The sequence below is a fragment of the Acipenser ruthenus genome, chromosome 8 (genome assembly GCF_902713425.1).
Source record: "Acipenser ruthenus chromosome 8, fAciRut3.2 maternal haplotype, whole genome shotgun sequence".
In the NCBI taxonomy this organism is placed as follows: domain Eukaryota; kingdom Metazoa; phylum Chordata; class Actinopteri; order Acipenseriformes; family Acipenseridae; genus Acipenser; species Acipenser ruthenus.
In genome coordinates, this window is record NC_081196.1 from 26,948,415 (window position 1) to 26,965,082 (window position 16,668).

At 38.9% G+C, this 16,668-nt stretch overlaps 1 protein-coding gene across 1 annotated transcript; it reads right to left on the reverse strand.

Moving 5' to 3' along the window:
- Positions 1–10,107: 10,107 nt before the first annotated feature.
- Positions 10,108–14,595, reverse strand: sap18 (Sin3A-associated protein). Its single transcript, XM_034011236.3, has 4 exons — positions 14,391–14,595; positions 13,576–13,685; positions 13,218–13,340; positions 10,108–10,633 (listed from the first exon to the last, which is right to left on the reverse strand). The coding sequence occupies exons 1-4, from the start codon at positions 14,460–14,462 to the stop codon at positions 10,477–10,479; spliced, it is 462 nt and encodes a 153-aa protein (XP_033867127.1). The 5' UTR covers positions 14,463–14,595; the 3' UTR covers positions 10,108–10,476.
- Positions 14,596–16,668: the final 2,073 nt, after the last annotated feature.

The following is a 16,668-nucleotide window of genomic DNA, read 5'->3' on the forward strand; positions in this document are numbered from 1 at the left end:
CCCTAGTCTCTGTAAGTTGTCTTGGATAAAGGCGTCTGCTAAATAATAAATATTGAATTGACTACTGGTACTTCGCATGCTAATTCTAGGTTATCTGCTTGTTTGGATGATATTGTCATTTGGATGACTAAAAACTTTCTAGTTGAATTCTAATAAGACAAAGTGCACAAATATTGACTGGTACAAAAAGGACTGAGCATATTACACCTGTTGGAAAATTTGCACTGCCTGTCCGTCAAGTTTATTTAAGATCTTACTCTTGACTTATAAAGCTGTTCGGGGAATAGGGCCTACATATTTATTTGAATTGCTGTATCCCTATATCTCTAGAGGTCAACTACGCTCTTCAAGTTTTCAGTAGCTGACCATTCCCTTATTCACATTGGGAGGTCGGAGTTCCCTTTCAAATGAGAAATGTAACCATTACCAAATGAGATATATCTCTATAGCCCAAATTACCTGAGCACATATATCAAAGCTCCCTAATGCGTCAGACGTCGTCTCTGCCCCCATGTTCTTATGTTCTTGTGTTCTTGTGAGAGAAATACGAGTGACACATAAGGCTCAGAGTGACCAATTATTCTTTTTATTTATTTTCCCCCCAACTTGGAATGTCCAATTATGTTTTTTCTCCTCACCGCAGCGGGTCCCCACACAGCACAGACGGTCTGAGGGCGTGTGAGCGTCCTCGGATCTCACAAGCCTAAAGCCAGAATCGCGTTTACGCCAAGCAATCCAGAGCAGAGGTGGGTGGGCTACCGATCCCAGAAAACAGAGATCAGCCCTGCTTTTTATCCACTCTGAATGTGCTCTGTGTCTGGCCAGTATGGCTCTCTGTTGCATGATGAGGAGAAGCAATCCCTGCCAGTTTCCCACCCCGGGAGCGTCACAGCCAATGTGATGCCCCCTTCGGAGTCCCCAGCAAAGTTCCTACTCTTTGCACAGCCCGAACACGAACTGGCGCTGTCCAAGCTGTATGACTGTATAACTGGATGAGCCACTCAGGGACCACAAATATAAATATTTTAATTATTCATTCATACTTACTTTTTTAAGTATTTTTTTTATTAATACACCTGCCTTTTATCAGCATCATGTATTGCAATGGATCAGCATGAAAAAGCTGCCAGGGACAATATCATAATTCCATCAAACATATAGCATGTTCAGTTTGTTGCAGACAATAATGATAAAAAAGAGTCGTATGTCAGTGTCAGACTCCCACAATTCCAAAAGGTAGCTTTTGCACAGTGGCAACTCAAAAACAAAGAAAATAGCACCACGAAGACGATCACTTGAAACTACTGCAATGTTCCAAGCCTTTCTGGAGTATAATCTTCTTGGCAGACGCCCTACACCAAATCTTGTGGGAAAAGTAAAAAAAAAAACTTTTATACTGATGTTGAGGCTAGCTGACCAGCTGCCAACCTTGATATGCAATGGCTAATTTTAAGATGAGGCCCAACTCACCTATTTGAGGTTGATTTTGAAAATGTGAATGCTTAGCAAATACAAGGATGATAGCATTTAATGTGATGGCTTAATCTACCATACCAATGCCAACATCTATTGGGTAGTGTCCAATGCTGCCAGCATCACCTACTGAATGGAGTAGAGTTTTCACTGTAATGAGGAACGTCTGCAAGATGTCTAGGATACTGGGCCAAGATTACAGTGTCTTGACATTTCATGAGGCTATATATTGTAAGGCAAAAGAGATTCAGAGGAGGTGCCTGGAGAAATTTCAGAAAACGGTCTTGAGAATGGGTGGTTTTTCCACATAGCTTAGACATTTCTGGCTGTAATTGTAAATCCATTCCTCATAGAATCACAGGTGTGTGACAACAACACAGCACGCGATCTCCTTAAAGGGAAATCATACAACTGTGGAGTGAGGGCCCACAAGCGTGTAATGGAGGCCCTGACCAGACTGAGGTGGCAGACATTTTGTAACTGGATACAAGACAATAAGATTGATTGTGATGTAGACCTCATCAACAGCAAGCTATAGGAATATCAAAATGTGGTATCAAACAACGATGCAACCAGCCTAACAGAAGAAGCCTAACAGATGCCCTCCAGAACGTACAGGATGCATGGCACACATTCTGCAATTGGAAGAGCAACTTCCCAAACCTTTGCATTCTGGGATGATTACCATTCTCAAAATGGTTAACATCCTAATGCGGTTCATTACAGCAGAAGGTGAAAGCACCTGGGACTTGCATCTTGCAGCGGTTGTAGAAATGCTACCACTATTTTTTGCTTTTGATTGTAACAAGTTTGGACAGACATGGCACTTGAACAAACAGTAAACTGTGATAGTAAATTAATAGTGGGGTATAGTGGGTTTAAACTTTAAATCCAGGATGTTTGGCTAGATGGTTCATCACTGCTCATGAGCGCTCCACTATCACACCTTCCATGAAGGTAATGTGTGATATGGTAGACTCAGACGTTTCACAAGAAAACACAAGGAGGCTGCACCACGTCGCATGCAATGAGATAAAGCAGCTGTAAATAAGATGGTTAACGCTATCACCAACTCCATGACAAACCCATTTGATTTGAATGTTGACTTAATAGCACTTACCAACATTGCAACTGGCATTGTTGTACCCGCAGAGGTTGCCACCAAGCTTGTTACTGCAAATGCTACAGGAATCAAAGCAATGAAACAGTTTGTGGAAGACAGACTAAATTAAAATACCACTGGATTATTTGAACCATTGCACAAGCTCATCATCAAGACATTTTCATCTCTAAGCAAGAAGATCAAATCAAAAGTTAATAGTGATAAGACAGTGACTATCAATGCAGACAGGGAGCTGTTTGGCCATCTTGTAGTAGCTTCATAAACAAAAGAGATTGATCTGAGGAAGTTTTCACACATGAGCATTCTACACTTCCACATTCTCTAGCACTCTCTGATGGTGCCTTCAACAAAACTGCAAAGAGTAAGCTATTGCCTGAATTAGAAAAATAAACTCAGTCAATGTATCAACTGCCAGCATCTAACATGCGCACAGCTTGGATAGTGGATGGCATGGCTGTTATACAAATGGTCGGGCAAGGAGGTGCAACTAGCTTTGGAGAACTTGCTAAGTTGGTCTTCAGAAAAGTATGCCAGCCTCTACAGTATGGAGAATGAGCAGATATCATCTTTGATCCATATGATGTAAAATATTCAATTAAAGCTTTTGAGCGTGCACAAAGACAATCCTCACAAAGCAATGAAATCAAAATCCATGGTCCCAAAACACCTATCCCAACGCAGTGGAGTAAGTTAATCGTAAATCCCAAGAATAAAGAACATCCGGTAAAATTCCTGTCAGAATCATGGTGTGATATGGCAGAAACTTTACTTGGCCCAGATCAGAAAATTGTTATTGCAGGTGAATTCAATGACAACCTTGCTGCTCGCATGGTCACTTCAGATGGAGTTGTAGACCAAAAAGATCTATTATCATTGCACGAAGAAGCAGTGTTGCACATGCTCCACAAGAATACCCTTGTGTGGTGGTGTGGTCTCCAGACACTGACATTGCAGTTCTCTGTGTACATTTTATTCACAAGTTGGAAGCAACTCAAGAACTAGTTGAAATCAGTAGAACTTCTGATAACCTTTCTCTATGATCCAGCGGCTGACTCAGCAGATGTAAATGGTGTGCGATATAAGATTTCTGTCTGAAAAAGGCCCTGAATGAAGCCCCAATTTATGATAGCCTTCTGCAGCATACCACACAAATTACCAGACCCTTATCTGGAACCATGCCTTGGAGGCTCAGCCTGACATCCCCTCCCCAATTGGAAATGGCTGGCATCATGACAAGGTTGGACATATTTCTTCAACACTAATGACACAGACACCTGCCCCGAAGTACTCGTGGAACTCATTGCATGTGGGTGCATAAAAGCCAAGTGTGAGCAATGCAGACAGAGCATGGCATGCACAAAGGCTTGCTTGTATACTGGTGGTGAGGACTTATAATCCTCATAAAGCTGTCGGTGTGGATCCAGATGAGCCTGACACTACAGATGAATAGACATGTAGCGTATGGCAAATATATTGAAAAAGGCTAGACACACATACAGACGTGCTCAAATTTGTTGGTACCCTTACAGCTCATTGAAATAATGCTTCATTCCTCCTGAAAAGTGATTAAATTAAAAGCTATTTTATCATGTATACTTGCATGCCTTTGGTATGTCATAGAATAAAGCCAAGAAGCTGTGAAAAGAGATGAATTATTGCTTATTCTACAAAGATATTCTAAAATGGCCAGGACATATTTGTTGGTACCCCTTAGAAAAGATAATAAATAATTGGATTATAGTGATATTTCAAACTAATTAGTTTCTTTAATTAGTACCACACATGTCTCCAATCTTGTAATCAGTCATTCAGCCTATTTAAATGGAGAAAAGTAGTCACTGTGCTGTTTGGTATCATTGTGTGCACCACACTGAACATGGACCAGAGAAAGCAAAGGAGAGAGTTGTCTGAGGAGATCAGAAAGAAAATAATAGACAAGCATGGTAAAGGTAAAGGCTACAAGACCATCTCCAAGCAGCTTAATGTTCCTGTGACAACAGTTGCAACCTCCCTGGGCGCAGCCGCAAGAGGAAAATTGACCCCAGATTGAACAGAAGGATAGTGCGAATGGTAGAAAAAGAACCAAGGATAACTGCCAAAGAGATACAAGCTGAACTCCAAGGTCAAGGTATGTCAGTTTCTGATCGCACCATCCGTCGCTTTTTGAGCGAAAGTGGGCTCCATGGAAGAAGACCCTGGAGGACTCCACTTTTGAAAGAAAAACATAAAAAAGCCAGACTGGAATTTGCTAAAATGCATATTGACAAGCCACAATCCTTCTGGGAGAATGTCCTTTGGACAGATGAGTCAAAACTGGAGCTTTTTGGCAAGTCACATCAGCTCTATGTTCACAGACGAAAAAATGAAGCTTTCAAAGAAAAGAACACCATACCTACAGTGAAACATGGAGGAGGCTCGGTTATGTTTTGGGGCTGCTTTGCTGCGCCTGGCACAGGGTGCCTTGAATCTGTGCAGGGCACAATGAAATCTCAAGACTATCAAGGCATTCTGGAGCGAAACGTACTGCCCAGTGTCAGAAAGCTCTGTCTCAGTCGCAGGTCATGGGTCCTCCAACAGGATAATGACCCAAAACACACAGCTAAAAGCACCCAAGAATGGATAAGAACAAAACATTGGACTATTCTGAAGTGGCCTTCTATGAGTCCTGATCTGAATCCTATCGAACATCTATGGAAAGAGCTGAAACTTGCAGTCTGGAGAAGGCACCCATCAAACCTGAGACAGCTGGGGCAGTTTGCTCAGGAAGAGTGGGCCAAACTCCCTGTTAACAGGTGCAGAAGTCTCATTGAGAGCTACAGAAAACGTTTGATTGCAGTGATTGCCTCTGAAGGTTGTGCAACAAAATATTAGGTTAGCGGTCCCATCATTTTTGTCCATGCCATTTTCATTTGTTTTATTATTTACAATATTATGCTGAATAAAAAATCAAAAGCAAAGTCTGATTTCTATTAAATATGGAATAAACAATGGTGGATGCCAATTACTTTTGTCAGTTTCAAGTTATTTCAGAGAAAATTGTGCATTCTTCGTTTTTTGTGGAGGGGTACCAACAAATTTGAGCACGTCTGTATATACTGTCATGTTGCACATCGTTGAGAGTGACTCCATTGGCTATTAGTGTTTTGTTAGCACCATGATGTGCAATAGTATACCTGGCTTCTATTATAATGAATACAGTATTTAAAACTTTTGTGTAATTGAATAAACTGTGCATTAATATGCTTTAAGTAATCAGCCTTATTAATATTTTTTGTAAATCATACAAAATACATTTATGACTAGAATTTGTTTTTGTCTTTTAAGATACATTTTTAATCATTTGTGTAAAAGAAACCTTTACCTAACCTTACCTAACTGTTTTTGTCTTTGAAATAAAATTGTTAAAATCCCATTTGATTGGTCATTTTTACTTTCCAACTTGTCTTGACAACTTAAGTACATTTTTGTGGCCTTTTCACTTGTACAAAATGTTGTTTTGACATGGGTATACAAATCTTGCATTGGCATACCTTCCTCCCACTTTACAACACCACATCCACCCTAGATAAGCACCTAAGGGATACTTCTATCAAATCACATAGCTGTTGCATTCTGTACGGGGGTGCTACGTCACGATACATTTCTGGCCTGGTCCCCCAGACTACAGGTCACCAGAGCACATTTTCATGCAGTTGTGTATTTCTTCCTATTTTAAAACCAGGAAGTACAACCTTATACATACATACTTTTTTTCATATGCTCCATAATCTTTAAGCAATAAGACCTGACACAGAGGGTGCTATTACAACTAAACAGTGCATAATGCCTGGTGATGCCCGATGTGGAGGGTCTTATTGCTTTTATACTTCAGTGTTACAGTACAAATAATTTATTTGTATTTATTTTAACTATTTATTTTGTTGTTCTTTTTTTTAATCCTTCCACATAAGCACTCTAAAATGAATGTTCTACAAAATATAGTCCTGCATTATAACAGCATTGCCTATGAGCTTCTCTATAAAATTAGTTTACAAAACATGGTTCTTAAGTAAAGAAGTTATTCACCAGTGAGAAGAATGGCACACTAAAAGCATCTAAGTTTGAGCTGGAGAGATATTTGGAGGAAACACATAGAGATTCAAAAAGGCAGGAAAAACAGCAGAAAAACAGTTTGTACCAAAAGCATGGCGCCAAGCAGATGGAGTCTAAAGAAAGAAATTCTACAAGCATCAGTCAGTTTCCGCCCTATTTCAACTTCAGAATTCAGCACTACATGGCAATGCCTAGAAGTTGGAATAATGGCAGGATGCACCATTTCTCCACTGGCTTTTACCATGGCAATGGAAGTAATCATTAGGGCATCAAAATGGGTAGTGGGAGGAGAGCGCTTGGCTTCTGGAATGCGACTACCATCAATTCGAGCATACATGGATGACATGACAATCATGACTACAACAGTTGCCTGCACTAATCGGTTATTGGGCAAATTAACCAATAACATTGAATGGGCACAAATGCAATTCAAGCCCACTAAATCAAGGAGCATCTCTATAATTAAAGGTAAAGTAGTAGATAAAATGTTCTACATTAATGGTGAGGCAATACCAACAGTGTCTGAGAAGCCAGTGAAGAGTCTTGGGAGATGGTACGACGGGGATCTAAAGGACACAGTACGTGTGGGAGAAGTTAGACAACAAGCAGTGGAAGGGTTGAAGAGCATAAACAGCAGCACTTTACCAGGCAAACTAAGATGTACCCTATTTTGCTCAATCCAGACGGTTGTCATGCTGATGCGCTGGGGAGACCGCACTGTGGTTGATCCCTGGAGCCAGCATCACAGCTATTGTGTGCTGATGCGCTAGGGAGGCAAAATAAGCTGATCCCTGGAGCCAGCATTACACTTCAGCCATCAACACCAGGCAGAAGGATATCTACATCATCATATGGAAGGAAACGCAAATGGATGGAGACACAGATGGATCACATTAGTTTACTGTAAAGCTACGTCTTAGTTGGTGCTTGGCAAGAGCCGAGTTCAAATCAGCATGAAGTTTTAACATCTACTCTCATGTAATGGAAATCATTAAAACGATTTTATTTTTTCTAATGGCCTGCAAGTATACCAGATATTTTTATCGCTCACATTGGTGTCCGGTTCGTGGATAAGGATAGAAAGCTGGTGGATTATACATGTCATTATATATTTCTCCAGTGACTTGATGGGGCAGTTTGGATCATCAGTTAATGATCATATTTTCATGTTTTAAAGAAAACATTACTCTTTTAAATGACTCCTACACTTTTTATTGAGTGTGGTTTACAGTGAGTGGTGGTCTTTTTAGAGACAAGTATCATACAACTACAGCACATGTTCACATTTTTATTTGAATTGTTAACTGAAAGTTAGTTCAGTGTGTACAGTAAAGATGGAGTTCTGGTTAAATAATTAGCTGATTTTTGGGAATAAAAGGTTATTTTTAAGTTTTTGTTTCAGGCATCTTTAAGCTGAAGTTAAAACAGTAGGTTTTCAGTTTGTCTGACAGTACTCCACTCTCACTACTTTAGTGTCGGCAGACATTTCCGAGGCGCTTGTATGACTAACATGTTATTAAAAAGGTTAGAATTTACTTTAACTTACTTTTTTATTTTTACGTAGTGATATTGTTTGAATTGTTTTTGTGATGCAGTTACAAACATTCTAAGCAACATTACTTCAGTTAACATTAGATTCAGTTCTTTTAGCCCGTCTGCATATGACATATCTTTAACACGGAATATTTCAGGTCGCTGTTCTTTGCACTCTTTCTACAGCAGCAATATCCTTTTTGTAATGAGGTGACTAGAACTGCACAATATTCTAGATGATGTCTTACTAATGCATTATAAAGTTTTAACATTACTTCTCTTGATTTAAATTCAACACTTTTCACAATATATCCGAGCATCTTGTTGGCCTTTTTTATAGCTTCCCCACATTGTCTAGATGAAGACATTTCTGAGTCAACATAAACTCCTAGGTCTTTTTCATAGTTCCCTTCTTCAATTTCACTATCTCCCATATGATATTTATAATGCACATTTTTATTGCCTGCATGCAGTACCTTACACTTTTCTCTTTTAAATGTCATTTGCCATGTGTCTGCCCAATTCTGAATGCTGTGTAGATCATTTTGAATGACCTTTGCTGCTGCAACAGTGTTTGCCACTCCTCCTATTTTTGTGCGGTCTTCAAATTTAACGAGTTTGCTTACTATACCAGAATCTAAATCATTAATGTAGATTAGGAATAGCAGAGGACCTAATACTGATCCCTGTGGTACACCACTGGTTACCTCGCTCCATTTTGAGGTTTCTCCTCTAATCAGTACTTTCTGTTTTCTACATGTTAACCACTCCCTAATCCATGTGCATGCATTTCCTTGAATCCCTACTGCGTTCAGTTTCAGAATTAATCTTTTATGCAGGACTTTGTCAAAAGCTTTCTGGAAATCTAAATAAACCATGTCAAAGCATAAACTATGCCTTGTAATTATCCATTGTCAATGTTGCATCCTCAAAAAAATCAAGCAGGTTAGTAAGACACAATCTCCCTTTCCTAAAACCATGCTGACTGTCTCCCTGGATAGTTACCATATAGGTAATTTTCCATTTTGGATCTTATTATAGTTTCCATAAGTTTACATATAATAGAAGTCAGGCTTATTGGTCTGTAGTTACCTGGTTCGGTTTTGTCTCCCTTTTTGTGGATCGGTATTACGTTTTCAATTCTCCAGTCTGTCGGTACAACCCCTGTGTCAAGAGACTGTTGCATGATCTTGGTTAGTGGTTTGCAAATAACTTCTTTGAGTACTACTGGGAGAATCTCATCCGGCCCAGGGGATTTTTTTTATTTTAAGAGCTCCTAGTCCCTTTAACACTTCTGCCTCTGTTATGCTAAAGTTATTTAAAACAGGATAGGAACAGGCTGACAAGTGGGGCATGTTGTTTCCCATTTCAGGTGAAGAAACGAGAGATATTCTCGTTATGGCTGATTAATTTAAAGATACAGCAAAGAATATAGACAGGCGGAAGGTGCCATCAGGATTTTTCACATGTTGGAAATGTGCTGTTTGTGATAATGCCATTAAAACCAAGACATTTCGAAGTCATGCAACAAATACAGAATATCAAATTTTACAAACCATTACCTGTGCTTCCGATCACAGTATCTATTTCATCTCTTGCTTTTGTAACTTACAATATGTTGCAAAACTAAAAAACATTAATGCGCATAAAAGCACTATTCGTAGAAAAGATTTTAATTCGCCCTTAGCTAGACACTTTACAGATGTGTTAGTAGCTCTTTGACAGGTGCTTACAAAAATAATACTGTTTACAGATTATGGACTGGATATGCCCAGTTTGAGAGAAGCATACATTAATTCAGACTTGAACATGAATTTGGAAATACAGTAAGCTTTCACAAACTGTTTGTGTCTGTTAGGGAATTTTTGAAAGGGTATGCGTAGGAATGTAATCAAAACAATTTCAGGTATTTATTAACGTAAACACAACATACAATCCAAAAGTACATTTCTAACAGGATTAGATTTTTCCTTGCATCAAATAAACAGTTGACAAAATCTGTATTGCAAAAAAATAATGAATGCAAATCTTACAAAAAGCATTCTGCAATGGCAATTCCTTCTAAAATGGGGATATAACCATGACTTTGTTTTAAAGGGTATTTGCATCAATGAAGTTTAGAACAGCTTTTAAAAATAAACTGCAATTTGAATAATGTGGGAATGAGACAATTACTGAAAATGTACAGAATGCAGGTCAATCTACTTGGGGAGGGGCTTGGCCAGCCCAGAAGCCCTTTTATTTTGCTGATCTTGTTAGTAAGGTCGCATGCGTCCCAGTGGAGGCGGTGCTCTATTCTGAGGTGTTATTGCTATGTCCAAATAGTCTCCTATCTGGAACCTTTGTGACTGCAACGTCATGGAATCATCTGTGCCTTTCCTTCCTGAAACTGTGCTGCCAATCTCCTTCACCCTGAAGAAATGGAAAATATGTTACTAAAGAATTTCATGTATAATTGTCAAAGACGTACACCGATGAACTGTGCTGGTTCCACATTAGAAACACATTGCAGTGTTTGCTTCATGACTTACAGATTGAGGGTCAATGCAGCCCCCTCACAATTTTAGGGGGACATTTTCTTCAGTGAGGGGGTTAATGTCAGCCTCTCTGTGTGCTCATTGTTAAAGACAATAACAATCAATCTGTTCAATCTACCTGTTCAATTCCAAACTTTTATTTACCACTACACCACTGATAGTAATGTCTGATAAAGAGTAGTGGAATACATCCTACTTTTCTGTCATTAAGAAGCCTAAAAACACCTTTGAAAGGCAAGTTAAAATTTCCATAAGTGTACTACAATACTGTATTTATTAACAATAATACATAAACAGCAGGGATGTAACTGACAGTATGTACACTTTAGCACTGTACACAATATATAGCAATTACAAAAGAATGTAAAATTATATTTTTTATATATATATATATATATATATATATATATATATATATATATATATATATATATATAATGCATTTAACTTTTACTCATTATATACTGCGAGAAGAGGGATATCATTTTTGTTTCTCTCCTAGTATGTGCTGACCGTGATTTTGCTTCCACTTATGCTTCAAGTTCTTTTCTGCTTTTGGGTCTGGGGTTTCGTGCCTAGTAATTGTTGGTAGCTGCATTCAGATCTTTGCCTAGCCAGGTTATATAATCTTCAATTTTGAACATCAAGTTGTTTTTTTTTTTGTTTGTTTTTTGTTTTTTTAAGTAAAAACGTTTCTCTGTGCGAACAGATGACAGTTAAAACAGTAAAATGTGAATTTATTGATAAGAGACGTAAGTTAAAAATTACAGGTGGAACCCTAGTTAATTTAATTTGAAATTTAAACTTGTACAGACAAGCTGTTAAGAAAGACATGATACTGTATTATCGCTAATTTAATTTTCAAAAGTCATGAACTATGTTTCTTTGTTTTGGGGGCAACAGCCACAGAAATGTAAGTGTAAAACTGTAGGACCAACAGCACTATGGAATACAGCCTACTGTTTTGAGAATAGTGTTGAAACTTGTTTTCAGTACTTTATTCAGTTTATAGTTTCCTTTTTTTAACATTTAAAAAAAATGTGAACGCAATGAACCGATATGTATGCGCATACATACAAATAAACACACAGTGCTTCACTTGTTTGAATCAGTTTTACATTTAATGTACTTTTACATAACACCAGTACGGCTGTCAGATGTGCTTTCCAGAGTGACGTTATGTACAGGCTTGGGGCTATCCGAAAAATACTCATTTTTAAATACTGCAATATTTGTAAGTGTATTGCTGTTTTTGTACGCTCATTAATACGTTAACTTTAACTGTTGTTGAAATGATAGTGTGTTTCCGGCACTTTTTTTTTTTTTTGGGGGGGGGGGGGGGGGGGGGGGGGAGGGACTCGAGCACTGGATTAACCGTTACCTTCAGCAACACCCCTGGAATAAAAATACTGATAATCGCTAAATCAATAATCGATTCTGAATTCCATCAGCTGTACGTTTCTAAACTTCACCCAGAACAGTCAAGGCTTTTTCAAATTCCATGTAAAGTGATGCTGGAGTTGAAGACGGGCACATTGTTCGTTCTTGTGTCCAGAAACTGAAATATAGTCTCAAGCGTTATGCGACAAACACGGATAAAATGCAAAAAAGGGAAATAAATACATTTCTTCACGCAAGTCTTCAGGAACAAGTCCCCTCTGCTGTGACAGTGATGCTAGTAATACCTTTCCTACACCAAATCAGAGCAACTGTTTCAACTCTTCAGTTACTAACGATGCTTCAGGACACAAATGCTAGTGCTGCAAGCTTTACATTTGTTTTTAATAAATAGTTGTCAGGTTACGGTCGATCCTGGACCAAATAATTTTTAGACGGGGAGAAGGGGGGTTGAATGTTATATTTAACGAAAAAAAGTTTCACTGTAAAGATATGTGTGTGTCTAATCCTTATGTGTGTGACTTATAATACTGTTTATTGGTATTGTGTCTGGGGAGGGGTACACACGGGCACATCAAGAGAAATTCAGCGGACATTTTTTATTTCAGGGGCCCATTGGTACGGCCTAGCACTAACACGGATATTACTGCTGCCAAATAACAGAACCATATTTCTTATCCCCTTCCACAAAGGCAGATTGTCTTCTATATAATTGAAGCATTTAAATTGAAAGTATAAATCTAAACCATAAAATATATGGCTGGTGGCTCTGTAAATTGGAAAAGTAATTTGCATCAACGTTAACAGTATATTTCTAGATCAGGCTGGTTCAACTGAACAACTTAAGAGCACGACTAAAAGAACTGGTGGGGAGGGGCCGATTTTGCCCACACCAGTAGAACATGCTAAAGGATAACATCACAGGTAAAAGCTTCAAATCTCTTTTACATTACCAGGGTTGATATAACTTCCCTTAACATTATTTGAATCATTGCATGAATGAGACAAGGTACTGTACTGAATGCAATTGGGACACCTTTAAATGTTTGCAAACAATGTACCTGTAGCCCTGGCGGTTAGGATCTGGATAGACAATCGCAAAACTGAAGTGCGTGCCCTTCTTTCGAGCTTCTGGGTAGACCTCTTTCACTAGGCTGGTTAGCTCCTTCAGTGTTGCATCCATCCTTGTTTAAAACAAACAAAAAAAATGTTTAATAAAACTAACTCAAGCAGAACGTACAATCCATATTCAAATGTGGTGGGTGCATATAAACAGGAAGAGGGCTACTCTACTGCAACATTCCAAGTAAAGTCATTTAAATGAAAAAGCAGTGCAAATTGTTCTGAATGGAGTGAACCGTATTTAATTAGTCATGACGCCTATGTATTTAAGATGATAAAACAGCTAGAATCTCTTACCATGTATAGATCTGCAGCTCACTGGATGGGACATTTGCCCGGGCAAATTCATCCATTCTGTGATGTCTGCCATTGTTAGTTGTAAACACCCTCAGTAACAGCGGACATGTCTGCAATAAAAAGAAAAGTGGTGCAATTAAATCAATACAAAATTTAAAAACGATATTACTTTTTTACTGCATGAATAATAATTGTATCATTCGTTTATATACTATTAACACAGGTTCGTAAGTTTGTTTATAAACAAAAAGTGACAAGAGATCGATAAACTACAATGACTAGAAATGTAGATTTGCTGTGAATGTATAATGATACATTTACTCAAAGAACCGTGCTTTAAACACATACAAGGCAGCATTTTATATATATAATATATATATATATATAATATATATATATATATATATATATATATATATATATATATATAGACACACACATACACACACACACACACAAATTGACAAAGTTAAAATATATGAAAATGTTTTCACAAAGACCCCTCCCCTAATTGGTTGGGCCTCTTCGTTGCTTGAACATTTGTTATGTGATTCTAAGTAATATTATAGACAGATAGATAGATAGATAGAGATAGATATAAACACACAATACTAATAAAAACAAGCGCCAGTAGACATTTAACCCAGATAAGCTTTGCTTGTGTGAACCTTGAAAGCATGTGCTTCACTCTACTCATTAAAACGAAACCGCCATGTATGCGGACGATTCCCAACACAAACAAAACAAAAAACATCGCTCAAAGTTGCGCTTTCCTCTCTGCCTCAGCGGCATGCGGCTGGACGGTGCTGACTTACCCTTTCTCTATCGACGGGTTTCTCTGGTTCTTTTTTTATCTCTTCTTGTGTGACTCGAGATTCCACGGCCATTTTCAGTTAAAATATCTCGCTTCTATCTGCACACACTAACCTCCTACAAAGAGATAACTTCTGCTTCCGGGTCACGATACAACTTGTGAATGACCTCATCAGCTACAAGAAGTCACGTAAAGATCTACCTACATTGCCTGCCCATTTTATTTATGTCCGAGGGCTCGAGTCTACAGCAGGACAGCTGCTGATTTTGTTTGGAATGCAAATTTGCTAGCACTGCTCTGACACAAGACGCGTAGTTTTTAAAACTTTTGCTCGTGTTTGCTCCAATTTTTTGTAAATAACTAGTGGTGTTTTTTAGAACTATAAATAAACAAGAATGTTACTGTAAGGGATCGTAAAGTAATTTGTTTTCAAGTTCTGAAAGAGTACAATTTTTAAATCCATTTGGAGGAAATATTGAGCAAACTTTGCAGTGGAACATACAGTAATATTTATTTTCATGCTGTCTGTGATTTTGGAGGTTTCATGGTGCTGCTAAAGTTCTGTTACACTGTTGCAGGGACGAATGAACCAAATACTGTACACTGTTTTGGGGCACAAAGAAAATACATGTCAGTTTTACCCCAAGTGGATTTTGTAATGTAGTGCTAGAATTTTGCCAATTTGTAACAATGAAGCAGGCCCACTCATCCTTATTTAACCTTGTTTAGTTTTTGTACAAAACACAATTAAGTTTTGTGTTACACATGTGGGGCTCCCAAACCTTTGCATTCACTTATTGGATGTTTAGAAACAGTTATTACCCCGGAACCCCTCTAAATTATTCACACTTTACATCTGGTCTTCTTTTGCCTCCTGGATTGTGTTTTCAATTCCTGTGCTATTTCCCTTTGTGAACAATCTCCCGGACACAGTATGTTCACTTGAGTACAGTCTCCGTTGGCAGGGACAGTTGGTTTCTTTTTTATTATTTATTTCTTAGCAGACACCCTTATCCAGGGCAACTTACAATTATTACACGATATCACATTATTTTTACATACAATTATATTATTTTTTTACACATTATTTTTACATACAATTACTCATTTATACAGTTGGGTTTTTACTGGAGCAATTTAGGTAAAGTACCTTGCTCAAGGGTACAGCAGCAGTGTCCCCCACCAGGGATTGAACCCACGACCCTCCGGTCAGGACACCAGAGCCCTAACCACTACTCCACACTGCACAGCCTCAATTCGTCGGGGCATGGACTCTACAAGGTGTCGAAAGCGTTCCACAGGGATGCTGGCCCATGTTGATGCCAATGCTTCCCACAGTTGTGTCAAGTTGGCTGGTAGTGGATCTCTATTCCGAATAGCTCGTTCCATCTCATTATTATTATTATTATTTATTTCTTAGCAGACGCCCTTATCCAGGGCGACTTACAATCGTAAGCAAATACATTTCAAGTGTTACAATACATCTCATCCCACAGATGCTCAATTGGATTGAGATCTGGTGACTGGGCAGGCCACTGCAGTAAGCTGAATTCACTGTCATGTTCGAGGAACCATTCCTGGACCATTCCTGCTGCCATGAAGGGATGCACCTGATTGGCAATGATGTTCAAATACCCTGTGGCATTCAAACATTGCTCCACTTTTATCAAGGGGCCCAATGTGTGCCATGAAAACACACCCCACACCATCACACCACCACCACCAGCCTGCAATGTTGACACGCGGCATGATGGATGCATGTACTCATGTGGTTTTCTCCATACCCTAGTCCTCCCATCAGCGTGAAACAGCAGGAACCGGGATTCATCAGACCAGTCAATGTTTTTCCAATCCTCCAGTGTCCAGTGTTTTCATTCCTTAGCCCACAGCAACCGCAGTTTCTTGGGTTTTGCTGTTAGGTTATCGGCTGCCATACCCCATTCGTGTCAAGGTACAACGAGTTGTGCATTCTTTTATGGGTCTTTCAGCACCAATGTTGTACTGGACTGTCTGTTGCTCTGCACAATTCGTGTCAGCCTCCTTTGGCCTCTTTCATCAATGAGCCGTTTTCGACCACTGGCCTACCGTTGGCTGGATGTCCTTTAGGTGGTGGACCATCCTTGATACACACAGGAAACTGTTGAGTGTGAAAAACCCAGCAGCGCTGCAGTTCTTGACACACTCAAACCGGCGCGCCTGGCACCTACTACCATACCCCGTTCAAAGGCACTTACTGTAAATCTTTTGTCTTGCCCATTTACCCTCTGAATGGCACACAT